This window comes from Artibeus jamaicensis, unplaced genomic scaffold (assembly GCF_021234435.1).
Source record: "Artibeus jamaicensis isolate MK-2021 breed Jamaican fruit bat unplaced genomic scaffold, CSHL_Jam_final contig_332, whole genome shotgun sequence".
Lineage (NCBI taxonomy): Eukaryota > Metazoa > Chordata > Mammalia > Chiroptera > Phyllostomidae > Artibeus > Artibeus jamaicensis.
The window spans coordinates 6,493,858-6,510,638 of NW_026521788.1; the positions used below are offsets into that span (position 1 = coordinate 6,493,858).

A 16,781-nucleotide genomic window follows, 5' to 3' on the forward strand; every position below is an offset into this window, starting at 1 on the left:
ATCAACAGAAACTTACAAATGCATGTGGTCTGTTACCACTTAGCTTTTGCAGTTGTATTCCTCTCACTGTGCTTCAGTGCTACCCTCATGGGTAGCGTGGAGTCTACTGCTGACGTTTGCTTTGCTACTTCTGCCTGAGAGTAACTAGATGCTATGGTTCCTGCCCCTGCCCTCCTCCCATTCATTAAGCTGTGTCATTAAATCTGAAGCTACATAACAATAACAGAAACAATAAATGATTGAATAACCTCTATTTTTCATCAATGATGACAAAAGGATGCCTTTATCAAACCTCTGTGTATATCATTATTTATTCTGATTTAAAATAAAAGGGTTTGAGATAGGGAGGTTAAATTCCACATACTGAATATACATCATTTTTGCAACAGTCAAGTGTTTAGAAATACTGCTTTTCAAAAAAAATCTTCAAAAGACTATCTTAAGGAAACAAGAAACAGGCTTATGCTATACTTGATGGCATTCTTCCATTTTTCTGAATGGAGTTTGAGGAGATATTAAATATTGCACCCAGTCATTGAATGATAATTCTCAGGTTTCAGTTTAATGTGAATGGCTTATTAATTCTTCGGTTACTCTGTTCTCTGACAATTGACTTGAAGTCAAAGAAAGAATAAAGTGCAGTATTAGGACTGGAGTTCCTGAGTTCCATTCTTTGAAACTCAGACAAGAATGGCAGAGAAGTGGAGAACCGGCAGCCCCCACAGGGTATCAAATGGTGCCTTTCTTCTCAGCGCTGCCCTGGGCTTTATACCTACGTGTGGCTCATCGGATTGCTACATAGCATATCTTAATGTGACTGTCAAGTTAGTGTGGGGAAGTTATACAGCCTGCTTCTCTATTATTCCCTTGTGCTTATCAAAAGTGAATGTAGATTAAAATAAAAAATGTGAATAATGATGATTTATAATGTTTCACATAAGAGTTTGATGATTGACATTGGCATAGATTTATACAAGTGGATCTTAACTGTGGGAAAATGTCACCTGTCAATGCTGGATATCCCTTTGGTGGTAATGAATTGATGCGAAGGGGTGCTACTTCTGTCTGGTGGGTGAAGGCAGGGAACAGTCCTCCACAACAGGCAGTTATCCGTCCCCCAGAGTCAGGAGTGCTGAGGTGGGTAAAACATGACATTGCACTAGTTCTTATTTCGTAAACAGTCTAGATAAACAGCCATTGGTGTAGAGGACTATGTGTGCGGGATATTTTGGAAGATACACAGGGCCTGGCACAAATAACATCTCCACCTTTCTTTTTTTACAAGATCATAAGCATGTAATTCTGTAACATAGCAATATCATACTCAAACATACCATATGACATTTTAGGTGAAATGTTTAAATTAAGACTATAAATTATTACACCCATGTTATTACCCTACCAACCACATTCAAGCAGGTGTTACTTCAGCCAGACCCTGTATATGTTGTTTGTGTATATATGTACAACATATATGTATATGTACATGTACACATATATGTATGCATGCATGTGTATCCATGCAGGGGATTAAATTATTACTAAAATTCATTAAACTGTAATACACAATGTTTCCCATGCATTTTACTCCCCTGGGGAACACCATACGAAGTAGCCTAAGCAGTTAGGTAAAACGGGCAAGTATGAGGATCGAGTTCCTTTAGGATGCGCATTACATCAGTGAGAGGGTTAGTGCTGCTCAATGAAGTCTGTCCTGTGTGTCAACAAAGGTCGAAGGTAAAGGACAGGCAGAGGGAAGGAAGGCTTTCCAGCTCTTTTTGGATACTGTTTATCAGTAAATCTTAGTCGTTTTGTTTGTGATATTTATATGTTTAAAAGATGGAAGTTTAAAAATTTAAAAATTATCCAGAATTTGTTATCTTAATTGAGGTGATGATTTTTACGGGTGTATGTATCTGTCAAAACTCACTAGATCATGCAATTTAAGTAAGTGCAATTTATTATATCTAAATTAGTCCTCACATTGTAGGCACACACATTAACACAGTCTCACCTTAAATTTTTAAATAATGCGTGTCTTATAAAACATGACAGTTCCCTCACCCCTCACTTTGCCTTTCCTCTCCCAAGGTAAAAACTACTAACAGTTTGATATAAATGATGTGTGTGTGTTTTACCTGTATCATGTAAAATCGGTACTATAAATAAAATCAGATTTTTTGCTAGCTTTTCACATTCATATCTTAGACATCTTCCTACAGGTCTACCTCACTTCTTTTTTGATAGCTACACAGCATATCATAATGTGACTATGTCATCAATTATTTAATCACTCAATTATCTAGTTTTTTTCTCTGTCACCAACAGCAAAAATAATCATGGTATGTCCAACTAATCATTGTTAATTTTAATTTTTAGAGGTAACATTGCTGAGCAAAAGCAAACATATACTTAAAACTTAGGTAGCTCCTGCCGAATTGTTTGCTACAAGACTTGAACAACTTATGATTTCATGAATATTTGAGAGAGCCCAATATGGAGTATTATCAATCACTTAAATTTTGCCAATTTGATAGGCAAAAAGAAATGTTCTTAGTAAAGATGAACATATTTGTTTTTGTCATTCTGTATTGGAATTTTGGTATTTTTATTGGTTTTTAGGAGTTTTTTTGCCTGTTATGGATATGTTTTTATAAGACATTATCTATGATTAGAGAGAGAATTACCATATGACTAAGCAGTTTCACTCCTGGAATGAAAGAATTGAAAGCAGAGACTTTAACAGATACTAGTACATAGATGCCTATTCCCAATAGCCAACAGGTGAGAGCAACCCGAATTTGTATCAACAAATGAATGCACAAACAAAATGTGGTTTACACATATGATGGAATATTATTAAGCCTTAAAAAGGGAAAGAATTCTGGCAAATGGTACTACATAGAGAAACTTTGGGGATGATATGCTAAGCCAGTCATGTAGGAAAAATACTGAATGATTTCACTTACAGGTATCTGGAGTGGTCAGTGACACAGTGGTTTATAGACACAGAATGTAGAGTGGTGTTTGCCAGGTGCTGGAGAGAGGGAGGAATGAGGAGTGACTGTGAACAGTTTCAGTCTGGGAGGATGAAGTTCTGGAGCTGGTGTTGGTGTTGGTGTTGGTGGCACAACAGTGGGAGGGTAGTTAGCGTCACTGGGCTATACAGCTTACAAATAGTTAAAGTGCTAGATTTTATGTTATATATATATTTACTATGTTTAAAAAGTGGGAAAATATTTTGTAAATATGTTGTATTTGAACATATAGATACACCATATATTTAAACTACATATTACATACATATTTTCTCCTAACCTGTTCATGTTAGTTTTCTCTGCAGTAATATGAAATGCGAATTTCATAATAAAATGTGGAGTTGGCCCTTGAACAGCATGTTTTTAAACTGTGTAGGTCCATTTACCTATAGGTTTTTAAAAGTAAATACTGTAAATGTGCGTTCTCTTCCTTATGATTTTAAAACATTTTTCTAGCTTTATTGTAAGACTACAATATTTAATACAGATAACATACAAGATATGTGTTAATTGACAGTTTATGCTATCGATAAAGCTTCCAGTCTATAGTAGGCTATCAGTAGTAAGTTTTGGGGGACCCAAAAGTTGTTAAGTGACTTTTCAAATGCATGGGAACTTGGCATCCCTTACCTGAGCCCCTATGTTGTTCAGGGGTCATCTGTATTTTCATAACAGATCTGGGTCTTCTTCTAAACTGTTTTCATTGGTTCGTTTTTTAAATTACTCATAACATTTGTTTAATTACTATAGCTTCATAATACACTTAATGGATGGGAGAAAAGGAGCACAATTTTTATTGTTTTTCAAAAATTTTATTTTTCTTTAATTTTTATATAATTTTTCAATCAACTCGTTAACTTCTATTAAAATATTTTTTTTACTTCACAAAAAATTTAAACTATAGTTTATATTCAGTATTACTTTGTATTAGCTTCAGGTGTACAGCATAGTGGTTAGATAATCATATACTTTATAAAGTGTTCTCCCAGGTATTTCCAGTACCCGTCTGGCACCACACATAGTTATTACAATATTACTGACCATATTCCCTATGCTGTAGTTTATATTCCCATGACTATTTTGTAGCTACCAATCTGTACTCAATCCCTCACCTTTTTCACCCAATTCCCCACTCCCGTCCCCTCCCCTCTGCAACCATCAGTCTGTTCTCTATTTTTGAGTCTGTTTCTATTTGTTTATTCATTTATATTGTTCTTTAGATTTCACAGGTAAGTGAAATTATACAGTATTTGTCTTTCTGTGACGGACTTAATTAATTTGGCATAATACCCTCTAGGTACATACATACTGTGTGAAATGGTAAGATTTCATTCTTTTTAATGGCTAAGTAATATTCCATTGTATATATGTACCAGGTCTTTTTGAAATTGCATTGAATTTATAGGCAAACTATCTGGGAAGATATATCATATTTAGTTTCTAAAAGTTCCATAGAGAGTTTTGATTAATCATTCTGCTCTTAGTTTTCTAAGTATAAAGTAAACACAGTAACCACTATTTATTATTAAAATTATTCTTATTTTGTTTTATAATTTTTATGCCTACGATCCTTCTCCAATATTTTTGTAATCTCTCTTTTCCTCATTCAATATTTTATTTGCAATCTCTTGCATACAGTGTCTCAATAGCAGTAGTGGTTGAAAAACTGCTCACGCAAATTCTGCAGGCTAGGAAGCATTCTCTATTATTCGGTATATTAACTATGTAGTAATTTTGTTTTTATTGGATAAATAATTTAATTTTTATAAAGTAAAATGGATTTTTGTTCTCTAAGAAATTGCAGAATAATAATTCAAATGTATGCTAAGTTTTTCTGTTAAACAAGTATACATATATGAATTTTCAAGGTTAGTTCTGTCAGGGTACTCCATTTCTTTAAGCAATTTAATTATTTGTAAATTTGTTGGGGTAACAGTTAATAAAATTACATAGGTTTCAGGTGTCCAATTCTATGATATATCAGCTATACATTGCACTGTGTGCCCACCCCCAAACTCAAATCTCCCCTCCTCATATTTTGACCTCGTTTACCAAACCCAGCTCTCTTCCCTATGTTGTCTTTGTCTGTGAGATTTCATTTGTCTTGTTTGTTCACTGGTTACTTTCAGTTTTATATCCAACACAGGAGCAAGGTCATATCGTTCTCAACTTTTCCTAACTGACTTATTTCACTTAGAATGGTAGTCTCAGGATCATTCATGTTTTTGCAAATGGAAGTATTTTATCTTTTCTTATGGCTGAGTAACATTCCTTTGTATATATTGGGTTGGTTGAAAAGTTTTTTCCATAACATAAAAGACACATTTTCCATTTTCACCAACAACTTCATTGATTCGGATATTTTGAGTACATTGGCTATCTCTGCATGGTATACTGTTTATTGTTCTCAATTAGTGTCTCAGTTTGATTGCTGTAAACTTCCACTGGTCTGCCCAGCTGTGAGGTAAATATCTTCCACTGAGAAATCTCCAGCATGAAACTTCATGAACCACTTTTGACACATTTGATCTGTCATAGGATCTTCTCCATATACTGCACAAATCTGTTTATTTTTGTGTTTCAGTTGAGTTTTTACCTTTCTTGAAATAATAAATTAAAGCATAGTAGCCAAAGATGTTGCTTATTTTCTTCCATCTTCAATATTATAATGGCTACACAAAAATTCACCAATTTAGAGGTTTTTTTCAGGCTTGGAACAAGTTTTATTTTATTTTGTGTTTAAAATTTTTCTTATTGTTGTTCGGTTACAGTTATCCCCATTTCCCCCTATTACTCTCCCCTGCCCTACCTACCCCCACCTCCCTCATTCAACCCTCCCCCCACCTTGTCTTTGTCCACGGGTCCTTTATACATGTTCCTTGACCCTTCCCCTTCTTTCCCCTGGTAAATCCCCTCCCTCTCCCCTATGGTCACTGTCAGTTCGTTTTTTATTTGCACGTCTCTGGTTCTATTTTACTCACTTGTTTGTTTTGTTGATTAGGTTCCACTTACAAGTGAGATCATATGTTATTTGTCTTTCACTGCCTGGCTTATTTCACATAGCATAATGCTCTCCAGTTCAATCCATGCTGTCACAAAGGGTAGGAGTCGCTTCTTTCTTTCTGCTGCATAATATTCCATTGTATAAGCATGCTGTGATTGATGTTTATTTTTTAAATGCATGCTGACATAACAAATGTTACAATACAATCTAACAGAATTGTTTCAACTGACATCAAAGAGTACTAAGTGCTATTAGAACCGTCTCACGGGAAAAACAAACTTTTTTGCCAATTCAGTGTGTACCACATCCTCATCCAGTTATCTGTTGAAGGACACCAGTTATTTCCATGTCTTGGCCCCCATAAATAATGCTGTAGTGAAGGAAGGCTCCTTCCCTGCTTGTGGGAGTGCAAATGGGTGCAGACACTGGAAAACAGTAGGGAGGCTCCTCAAAAGATTACAAATTGAATTACTACATGACCTAGCGATCGCTCTTCGGGGTATCTACCCCAAATATTGGAAAACCATTATTAGAAAAGATGTATGCAGCGCTATGTTCTTTGCAATTTAATTATTTTAACCAATAATTTTCTGGTGAATGAATTTTCACAACCACAAGAAAAAAGTAGTTTTTATAGAAGAAGTGAAGAAAGGAGGCTGATTTTAAATGAACATAAAACCCAGTGAGAGGACCATAGTATCACTTTATTGGTGTACTTGGCTGTTTTCAAATATCAACTTTGGAGTCTCCCATGTCACTTACTGTAAAATTGCCCTGTTATAGCATTTTATAAAATCCTCGGTGCCTGCTTGGATAGAAATCTGTCATTGGGGAGGCGTTCTGAGAGGCCCTTCACTTGTACTTTCTAGCAACCAACCATAAGACCTTGTCTGGTCCATATCAGCTCCACCTGTGGTGCCTTGTCCGAACAATTGCCTGTGGGTTTCAGAGGACACGTTCATAGAATTCATTCAGAGGGATTGTCCATATACTATTAAAAAAGACTCCTCCTACCCTGGTCAGATGGCTCAGTAGGTTGGAGCATTTTCCCGTGCACCAAAAGTTGTGGGTTTGATTCCTGGTCAGGGCACATATCTAGGTTGCAGGTTCCATTCCTGGTCAGGGTGCATAGGGCAGGTAACTGATTGATGTTTCTCTCTCTCTCTCTTTCATCAATAAATGTATCCTCAGGTGTGGATAGAAAAAGAAAGACTCCACTTTAATTAAACTTTTGGTAAACTAGATCATAGAAAGTCAACTGATTCTTTAATTTGGCAAGTCAAGCCTTTGGTTTCAACAAAGTAGGCATGTCAAATTGGTTGTTAGGTAATTTTAGCTTTCTTCTATGCAACTTTATTTCTCTCTCTCCCTCTCCCCAGCCCCCCCCCCACACCCTCTCAGTGTGTAGCAGATGGCCTGGGACTCATATAAAAATGAGCAAAAATATTTGTTGAATGAATGACAACTAGTACATCTGCTCAGGTTACACAAACATTTATTTTTAATTTTCATTTCAAAGAAAGAATGCCAGATCCATAATAGCTTTCTTAATAAAACAAAGATTCCTGTTGTGAATGGCCCTTCTCCTGCATCTTTCCTAGAATGCTAATTTGAAATTTGCATAAAAGGTAAATCCTTTGTCTGGCTATGAAGGGAGGAAGTTTTCACTTCTGACTCATGATGACATCATAGCGTTTGATCCCTACCTGATTGATAAAAATGTGCTAGAGTCCAATCCCCAGCAACTTGTGAATTTCCCATTTGTTCTTAAATTGAACTTACTGGGATGACATTGGTTAATAAAGTTTCTAGGTTTCAGGTGTACGATTCTATAATCTATTATCTGTATTGTATTGTGTTTTTACCACCCCAAGTCTTCTTCTATCACCATTTATCCCCCCTCTCCCCTCTTTTACTGCCCCTACATTTCTTTCCTTCTGGTAATCGCCATACTGTTGTCTGTGTCTACGAGGCTTTAAAAAAATACTTTATTTACTTATTTTTAGAGAGGAGGGAAGGGAAGGAGAAAGAGTGGGAGACAAACATCAATGTGTGGTTTGAGAAACTCTCATGTGTCCCCTGCTGGGAACTGGCCTGCAACCCAGGCATGTGCTCTGACTGGGAATGGAACCAGCAACCCTTTGCTTCACAGGCCCCCCGCTCAACCCACTGAGCTATACCAGCCAGGGCTGAGGCTTTTTTTTTTTTTAATTCTTTCACCTTTTTCACCCAACCCCCTGCCTCACCACCCGCCCCCACTGCCCATCTCTCTAACAGCTGTCATCCTTCATTCCATTTATGAGTCTGTCCCCATTTTCCTTGTTAGTTCAGTTTATTCATTAGATTCCACATATGAGTGAAATCATATGGTACTTGTCTTTCTCTGACTGGCTTATTTCAGTTAGCATAATACTCTCCAAGTGATATTAAGAACAAGTGTCATTTGTTCTTACCATTAAAATATCCAAATGTTCAGAATGGAGACATTTTTAAAGGAAGAGTTTATTTTTATTTACTGACATACTCCAACTAGAGAAAATGATTTAGAAGAAATATACCGTGACTGAAACACACACACACACACACACACACACACACACACACAGCACCACCTCATGTTACACTAAGGTATTCCTGGCAGGGTTTCTTACTGAAGATTTCAGCCGCAGGCTGAGTAATGTCTGCTTGTCTCTGCATTGTAAAATGATCTCCCATTATTGGATGAAGTCTTGAATGAAGGGTGGAGGGTACTGTGTCTCAGCTCAATATCCTCTGTCTTTCTGCTGCCTCTTGGCTCTTTGCAGATTGCGGTGCCTGCGAAGGCTGCCGTGGGGAGGGGAGAATTCTGCTGAGCCAAAGCACTTTTCGGTGCCGAGGTAGACTTTTCATTGTAATGAATGGAATTATTTAAAATTATTATGGGAAAGTTTTGAGTGTCTCTTCTACATTTCCCACTTTTACTAGGGCTGCCAAACGGAGCCCTATTTAACACAGACGGGAAAATGTAATCGGTGTGGCTCTAGGAGATGTTACCTGTGAATATGGGAGCTTTATTTCTCCTGGAATACCACAGGTCCAGTGAAACTATTTTTTTACAGCTATAAAAACAAGTTTTGTGTTTTTATAATAAATGACTAGATATTTTGAGAAAATAATATCCAAATAAAAGTGTTCCCATCAAATCAGAAATAGCAAATAAACTGTTGAGCTAACTATAAAGTTTTGATTAGAAACCCAAAACATCATGACAATTAGGGTTGAGAGACTGTTAAAATATAGTGTTTTTTTACACCTAGTGATGGCTTGTCAGCCCTTTTTACACGGGGACTGCTAATTTGAAATAACAGCAGATAAGCACAGATGAACATCTCTATCAACAAAAAGCAGGTGGTGAGATTTGGGGCCAGAGGTGATTTTATCTTTACATAGATTTCCTTAATAAACATACACATACAATAATGTTTGACTTGCTCTTTCAATATCACACCACGCTGCGGTTGTGACTGAAATACTGAGTCAAACAACAAGTGCCCATTTTTTAAGGTTGTGAAGAGCTGTGAATAACGTCGATGAAGGGCGCCCACACTCTCGAAAGGCAGTCTCCACCTCCCTACGTAACATGGTAGCGTGAAATGGGACTCGTGTAATGGGACTCGTGTATGGTGCGGCGTTGGGATGACGATCTGGGAGTCGGGAAATAGTAACACTGAGTTAGGCAGCAGGCTAACATCCAAACCAGACAGTGAGTCTCTGGTGTCAAATTTGTGTAAAAATGTGTATTTATATATAGCTGTTACTATTTATATTATTATGAATATAATATTTAATGAGGCTGACGCCCTTCCTGGTAATAGTAAATGGTTCTCTCCTTAAAGGGGGCCTGGGTAGCTGAGGACTGGAGATGCGAGGAAGACTGAACTTTCACTGTGTATCCTTTTGTGTTGTTTGAATTCTACGTATCTATCTTCTAAATTTTATAATTTATAAAAAGATATTCCAAGTAGATGAATCCAGTTTCTCTCATACTAAAAATCAAACCAAAACATCAAGTCAAATCAAATAAAAAACTGAACTCGGAAGAGGATTTGTATTCCTTCCCCATCACTCTTCTCAAATATTTAATTAGTTCCTGAGCCTGGAAGGCAGCGGCATGTAGAGACATCTAATTTCCATGGATGACTATGGAAATATCCAATTAATTAATAAAAATACAAGATTATTTAAAAGTATTCCCAGAGCCAAGCACATTGTACTATAAAAGAACTGCTATTTTACAGATGAGAAAACTAAGGCTCAGCAGATGGAACGATTTGCCCAAGGTCACAGAGCTAGTTTCACTGCACAAGGTAAACTACAGTAATGTTTCCACCCTGTAGTAACTCAAACTCGTGGATGGTTCCAATCCTTTCTAGAACCTGTGGTTGGGAGGATATACACTTTAATTATGATAAGGCACAGATTTAAACATATATATTTTTTATGGAAGAGAGTTTACCATACTTAGAAGACTATTCAAATTGTCATCAGTTTGCTTGAAGCAGTTTATAATTTATAACAACTTTTTATGTCCCCAAATATCCATTTTTGAACTGCACTAAAGCAGTTTCACTAAAAATGACTCTTTTAAAGTCAGGCATCTGAGAGTGGTAAACTAGATCTGGCATTTTAATGAACATTTTTAATGGTAGTTGAGCAATTCATTAGTTTTATCATGTTTTCCAACCAGTTGCCACAAACTAAGAGGCTTAAAACAACACTTATTTGTTGTTTCACAGTCCTGGATCTAATTCTGGATGGAGCACGGCTGGACACTCTGCTCAAGGTCAAATAAGGCTGAAATCAAGATGTCCACCATTCTGCTTTCTCATCAGGAGCTCTGGGCTCCCCTTCAATCTCTTATGGTTGACAAGACTCAGTTCTTGCAGTTGTAGGACAGAGGTCCCTATTGCTGCCTCAATGAGAGCCCCCTCACAGCACCTAGACTCCATCTGCATCCTTTGTCATGTTACCCCTCATGTCGTCAAAGGCAGCAATAGGGAATCTCCCTCAAGTCAAATTCCTGTCCCAGTAGCAAGCTGCTGTTCAGATAGAGACCAGTCTCTTTTAAAGGTTCGCCTGATTAGGCTAGGCCCACCCAGATTATTTTACCTGAAAGTAAACGAACTAATTTGAAACTTCAATTACATTTGCAAAAATAATTTCACAGCAGTACCTTGACTAGTGTTTAACAACTGGAGAAGGTGCATGTATATGAATATTACCAGCAGCAGCAGCAAGACTGTCTGCTGTGCCCCCTGCTGTGTTTCTTTCCTGCTGAGAATCAAAGTAGGGCTACATTGTCATTTTATTTATGTTTATTTATGTAGGGTCATATTTAAATAACAATATCTTGTTTTTATCTTACTTTATCTTAACCTTAATATACAGGTGCAAGAAAATTTATTAGTCATATTTTCACTTTAAGATTTTGTTTACTTATTTTTAGAGATAGGGGAAGGGAGAGAGAAAGAAAGGGAGCGAAACATCAATGTGTGGTTGCCTCTCGCATGCCCCCTACTGGGGACCTGGCCTGCAACCCAGGTATGTACCCTGGCTGGGAATCAAACCAGCAACCCTTTGTTTTGCAGGCTGGCACTCAATCCACTGAGCCACACCAGCCAGGGCACTCATATCTCCACTTTATAGTTGGGAAAACTGAGGCTCCAGGAAATACAATTATTTGCCTGAAGTCCCACAGCATCTCTGTCTCCATATTCCAGGTCCAAAGTTCTTAATATACTGAAGAATTTGGTTTCTACAATATTCAAGCACTGTTGGTTTTATTTTTCATAGTTTCTGGGAAGAATTTTTTTCAGACCTGTAGATAGGTATCCCAGAAAATCATAAAAGGTAATGGTGTAGCTGCATCATGAGAAAGAATTCCATCTATACCACTAGGAAAATCATGTATGTATGTCTTACTTTGGGGGCATATTTTTTAAAAAATGACTGATTCATTGTATAACTTAAGTAAATGGAAACTGACTAATCTGGAAGTTTGTTTAGCTGAGATGACTTTAACTTTGTTATTTTTCATGTTCTGTGCAGTGGTTATGCGTGTGTCTCAGGATGTAAAGCTTTTTTTTATCTTGCCCAATGTGTGACCACACAGGTCATGGGAACATGGTTTAAGTAACAATGTTAAAGCCACATCCAGTATGATGTAGAATTAACTGAAAATGCTCCCGGCTTCTATTAGTCACAAAGTTCACGGTAATCTTTATAGGAGACTCCATCTTAACTCTTTCTTAATGTTTTCAACTCAGCTGAGGCTCATAACTGAATGTTATCTGTAAGAACGGACTGATAATTTCAACAAGTGAGTCACAGGGAAAGCAGAATGCTACAGAATCACTGAAGGTGGTGAAGATGAAATGAACCTTAGGTGACTTCCACTGTCCATTTTTCAAATGAGGAAAATGATTCCTGGTGAAGTTGAGAGATTTGCCCAAAGCACAGCACTGAGGAAGTGATAGAGCTGAGACATATGTGTATATTTTTTGCTTCCAAGTCCAGTACTCTCTGTTCACCAATTGTATCCCTTGATGGAAAACGTAGTGCATGCAGTTTTCCACAAATACTTGTCATTTTTGTAACCAAGAAAAATGTTGGCATATAAGGCATTAAAAACAGAGAGGTGGTTTGAAATTTTTCTCCCTGCTCGTCTGCATATGACGTGATTTTCTTTTTCTTTTTGCTCTGGATCCCCGTAATGTGCACCAAGGTCAATGCTGATCCAGGAGTGGGTCATGGGAATGATCCAACTGCTCAACAGCAAATGCGGGAATTGCTTGAACTCAGATCAATAAGATACTTTTGAGGAGAGGAGGGTTGTACCACTGACATTGTTTAGAATTCCTGGTATATAGCAATAATAAAAGTGGACTGAGTTTTAGTCAGTTTTATTATTTAAAAAAAATTTATGACAATGACCTAGATCGAAGAACAGGAATTTCAGGTTCTTTACATACTTTAAATTTATTGATTGATTTTGGAGAGAGAGGAAGTGGGGGTGGAGAGAGAGAAAGAGAAATAGAGGAAGAGAGAGAAATATTAATTTGTTGTATCCATTTATGTATTCATTGGTTGAGTCTTGGATGTTCTCTGACCGTGTACTGAACCTATAAGCTTGGCATTCTTTAAAATAGTGTTCCTTATGGTAGAGGGAAGGCACCATCATAACACTTGAAGGTACCTGTACTTTTTTTAAAAAAGTGAATTATATGATATACATTATTATTATAATGAAAGTATCATAAGGAAAACACCTTTGGGAAGATACTGATTATTGAGAAGCCAGACACTTGGAGGCCGATCAGGGTTTATATGGGATTTTAAATTTACTGTGTCCTAATTAACAAAGAACTTTTAGTTTGCACATCATTGGGCTGATGGAGAAGGCAGTGTTTGCGTGTGTTTTGGGTGGAAGCAGTGCTGCATGGTGATGAAGGCAGCTGGGGTCAAATCGGGACTCAGTGGTCATGGGCAAATTTCCCAATCTGACTGAGCATCAGCTTCTCCGTCTGCACAATGGGAATGAATAGCGCTACCTATTTTATGGACTCATCGTGAGGATTAAAGCCACTCAGTCACACAAAGGGTTTAGCCCTGTGCTGGCACGTATTAAACACTCAGTAAATGTTTACCTTCCCTGTCACCATTACCCAGGGGCTAAAATATTTTAAAGGTTTTAATTTCTTTAATGTTTTACCGTCGCACAGAATTTTTCTTTTTTTTAAATGTGTCTCAGATATGGAACATGAAAAGACTCTCACAGGTATTTAAGGATATTATCTCACCTCTTTATGATTAAGATTTTTATTTAGCAAATTTCTCCAAGGGCACTAGATGGCGACCTTCTTCATTAAGGAAAAAAAATAGGAATTTATCAATTGTTTTGGTAGTGGAAACTTACCGATAGATGCAAACTACAAAGGGCAAAGTCACATCTTTGAACACTAAATGGGCAGAAATGTAGAATTTCCAGGTTACCAGGTTTCAGACTAAGAGCAGTATGGCAGGGAAAGTAAACTCCACGGGCAATTTGGGATTCAAACTTCTGCCTTTGGGTGATCTTGGACTTGACCTTTCAGGATCTCACTTTCCTCTTTTATAATATGAACATCTTGGGTTACCTCATCTTTAAAGTTGCTTTCAGCTCTAAAATGCTATGATTTTAAATAATTTAAGGTATATTCTTCTACAAGGCTGTCTTTTCTCAACTGTTCCTTGTACATTAAATATTTCTTAAGGCAATGGTCAAAATTTAATGTCAGGTGTCAGCATTAACTTAAAACTGACCTATTCAAAAACAAGATTAATTTTATGAGATATGAATGAATTTAGGGCCTTGAGGTGTGTGTGTGTATGTGTAATCTTGGTCTAAATGTTTCTTTTTAAAATAAGCATGAGATACATATTTGAATAATATTTTCATTTAAGATAGTGTGAGACTCGAAAACACCTAAGTATCATTCAAAGTCTGTACCTCTTCCAGAAAGTTGAACCTATGCCTAGATTACTGAATGTGATAAAACTATTTTTCTAATGCATTATTTTTAAATGTCAATTATTTTGAGTGTTTCTAAAAGGATGATAGCAGATTAAGTTGTTCACATATGGAGAAACAGAATAGTAACCATCAACAGAACAGAGAGCCCTTTCTCAAATGTGAGCAGACAAAGCCAGTCTTGATCACCTGGTGCGATGAAGAAACTAAGATACAGTTTGAAATGTTCCTAATTTAAAATAATCAGATGAGTACAACTAACATAGATAATAAAGAAAACCCCAGAATAAAGAATATATTAAGGTTTATTTACAAACAAGTATGGGCCTGCTTTTTTATTGAAGTATTTCAGACAAGGCATAAAGACTTTTTTTAAATAGGTAGCTGGTGATTATACATTGATCTGTCTTTTCAGGGAAAGTTACTATTTCGAAGGGAACAATTTAGTATATTAGTTTAGATCTGTATTTTTCCTTTAAACATTTTTTACTAATTTGTTAGTTATAACCTGAAGAAATGTTTCTTCCACACACTCACACTCTTAGTGATTTATGTCATGAAAAATGTCCCCAATGACATCTACATACAGAAAATAGAAAGTGTAGGAATTAGCAAGCACTCAGGCTCAAATGGGGAGAAACATCTCATTAGTGCTGGGTGAGGTGATGGATGCACAGGTGAGGGGGAGATCCCGGTTTCAGGAGCTATTTTTCCCCAAACTTGGGAGGAGGAGGGGGAGCCAGCAGTTAGCCCCGCGTCCACGTCCCCCACTTCAGAACCACGGCCACGCCGTGATGTAATTGGGAAGCTCTATATACAACTTTTAACTGTAGCAGATGAAATAAAATCCAGACTCTAAGAATCTTACAACTAACGCATGGCCTTTCTCTTTTCTTGTAAACATTTGGCTCATTACCATACGTATATTCATCCAACTCCCCACCAACAATTTTAGTTCACTATTTCCAGTAAAATTTTACAGCAAATTGCCCTGTAATTCTTATTAGTTGGGGTCACAACCAGAGGACTTCCCAGCAAGAAACATATGCATGCTCCCACCCTTATCATCCAGGGCAGAAGAGAAGAAAAAGGTGAAAACAAAGGTAGATTTATGCAGATTATTGCCTAAAGTTAGTTTAATATTTATGAACACACACGCTCATCCTTTAGGCTCCAGTTACAAGCGCTGCGTCATCTGTCGGATCACATGGTAATTGTTGCTATTTCAAGGATCAAGTGGCATAAAGCTCCCCCCCCCTCTACCCCCACCCCACCCCTTTCCTTTGGTACCACACAGCATGGAAGAGTGATGATTGTGTGATGGGGTGAGATCAGGCTCTCTGGTCCAACCCTCCCAAGCTAGAAACCAGGCTGTCGGTGGGGTGGCGCGAGCGGTGTTCTCACGGAGTGATTGGGAAAGGGGGACGAGGGAGGGGGTCTCAGGGGAGGAAGGGCAGCTCTAATTGGTTTCTCAATGAAAGATAATCACCTATTCCCTGGAGAGGCTGGGGATTAGCACTCTGCCTCTCCTCTCCATCGCTTTCAGACTTCTCATCCTTCCCTCGGTGCGTTTAGTCCATTCAGCAGAAGTGGATCGAAGAAAGCGGCTCCCAGCGGCGCGGCGTTAGGGCCAGCACTCTGCTGCGCGCTAGTACTTAGCGACCCATTCACTCACTCACTCTGCGCTCGCCTCGCCCGGCTGTCGTCTCAGCCACTGCTACCGCTGGAGAAAAAGTTTTGCGGAGGGGCTCAGGGAAAAAAAATGAGCGAGCTGGAGGAAGACTTTGCCAAGATTCTCATGCTCAAGGAGGAGAGGATCAAAGAGCTAGAGAAGCGGCTGTCAGAGAAGGAGGAGGAAATTCAGGAGCTGAAGAGGAAGCTCCACAAATGCCAGTCGGTGCTGCCCGTGCCCTCGACCCACATCGGGCCCCGGACCACCCGGGCGCAGGGTATTTCGGCGGAGCCGCAGACGTACAGGTCCTTCCACGACCTCCGACAGGCGTTCCGGAAGTTCACCAAATCTGAAAGGTAGGCGCCGGGGCGCTGCGGGCCGGAGAGAAGGCCACCACGCCAGTGGGTGGGCCCGGATGCCGGTCCCGGGCGGAGGCTCAGGGTCTGGGGGCCCCGCTGCAGCAGCGGGGGCTGGTCAGCACAGGGCTGCTCTCCTGCGCGCACGGAGTGGGGGTGGCCC

General features: G+C 38.4%; 1 protein-coding gene across 2 annotated transcripts in view; it reads left to right on the forward strand.

Annotated features, from left to right (window-relative positions):
- PRKG1 (protein kinase cGMP-dependent 1) overlaps positions 1 to 16,781 on the forward strand; it is a 1,343,317-nt gene that overhangs the window by 127,805 nt on the left and 1,198,731 nt on the right. Inside the window, exon 1 of one of the 2 annotated variants that reach the window (XM_053663935.1) lies at positions 16,048 to 16,618. The exons of the other annotated variant lie outside the window; for it this stretch is intronic. Coding sequence (XP_053519910.1) covers positions 16,353 to 16,618 — 266 coding nt within the window. The 5' untranslated portion in view covers positions 16,048 to 16,352. Of the gene's footprint in view, positions 1 to 16,047; positions 16,619 to 16,781 lie in introns of those variants that run through there. 2 annotated transcript variants of the gene reach the window in all.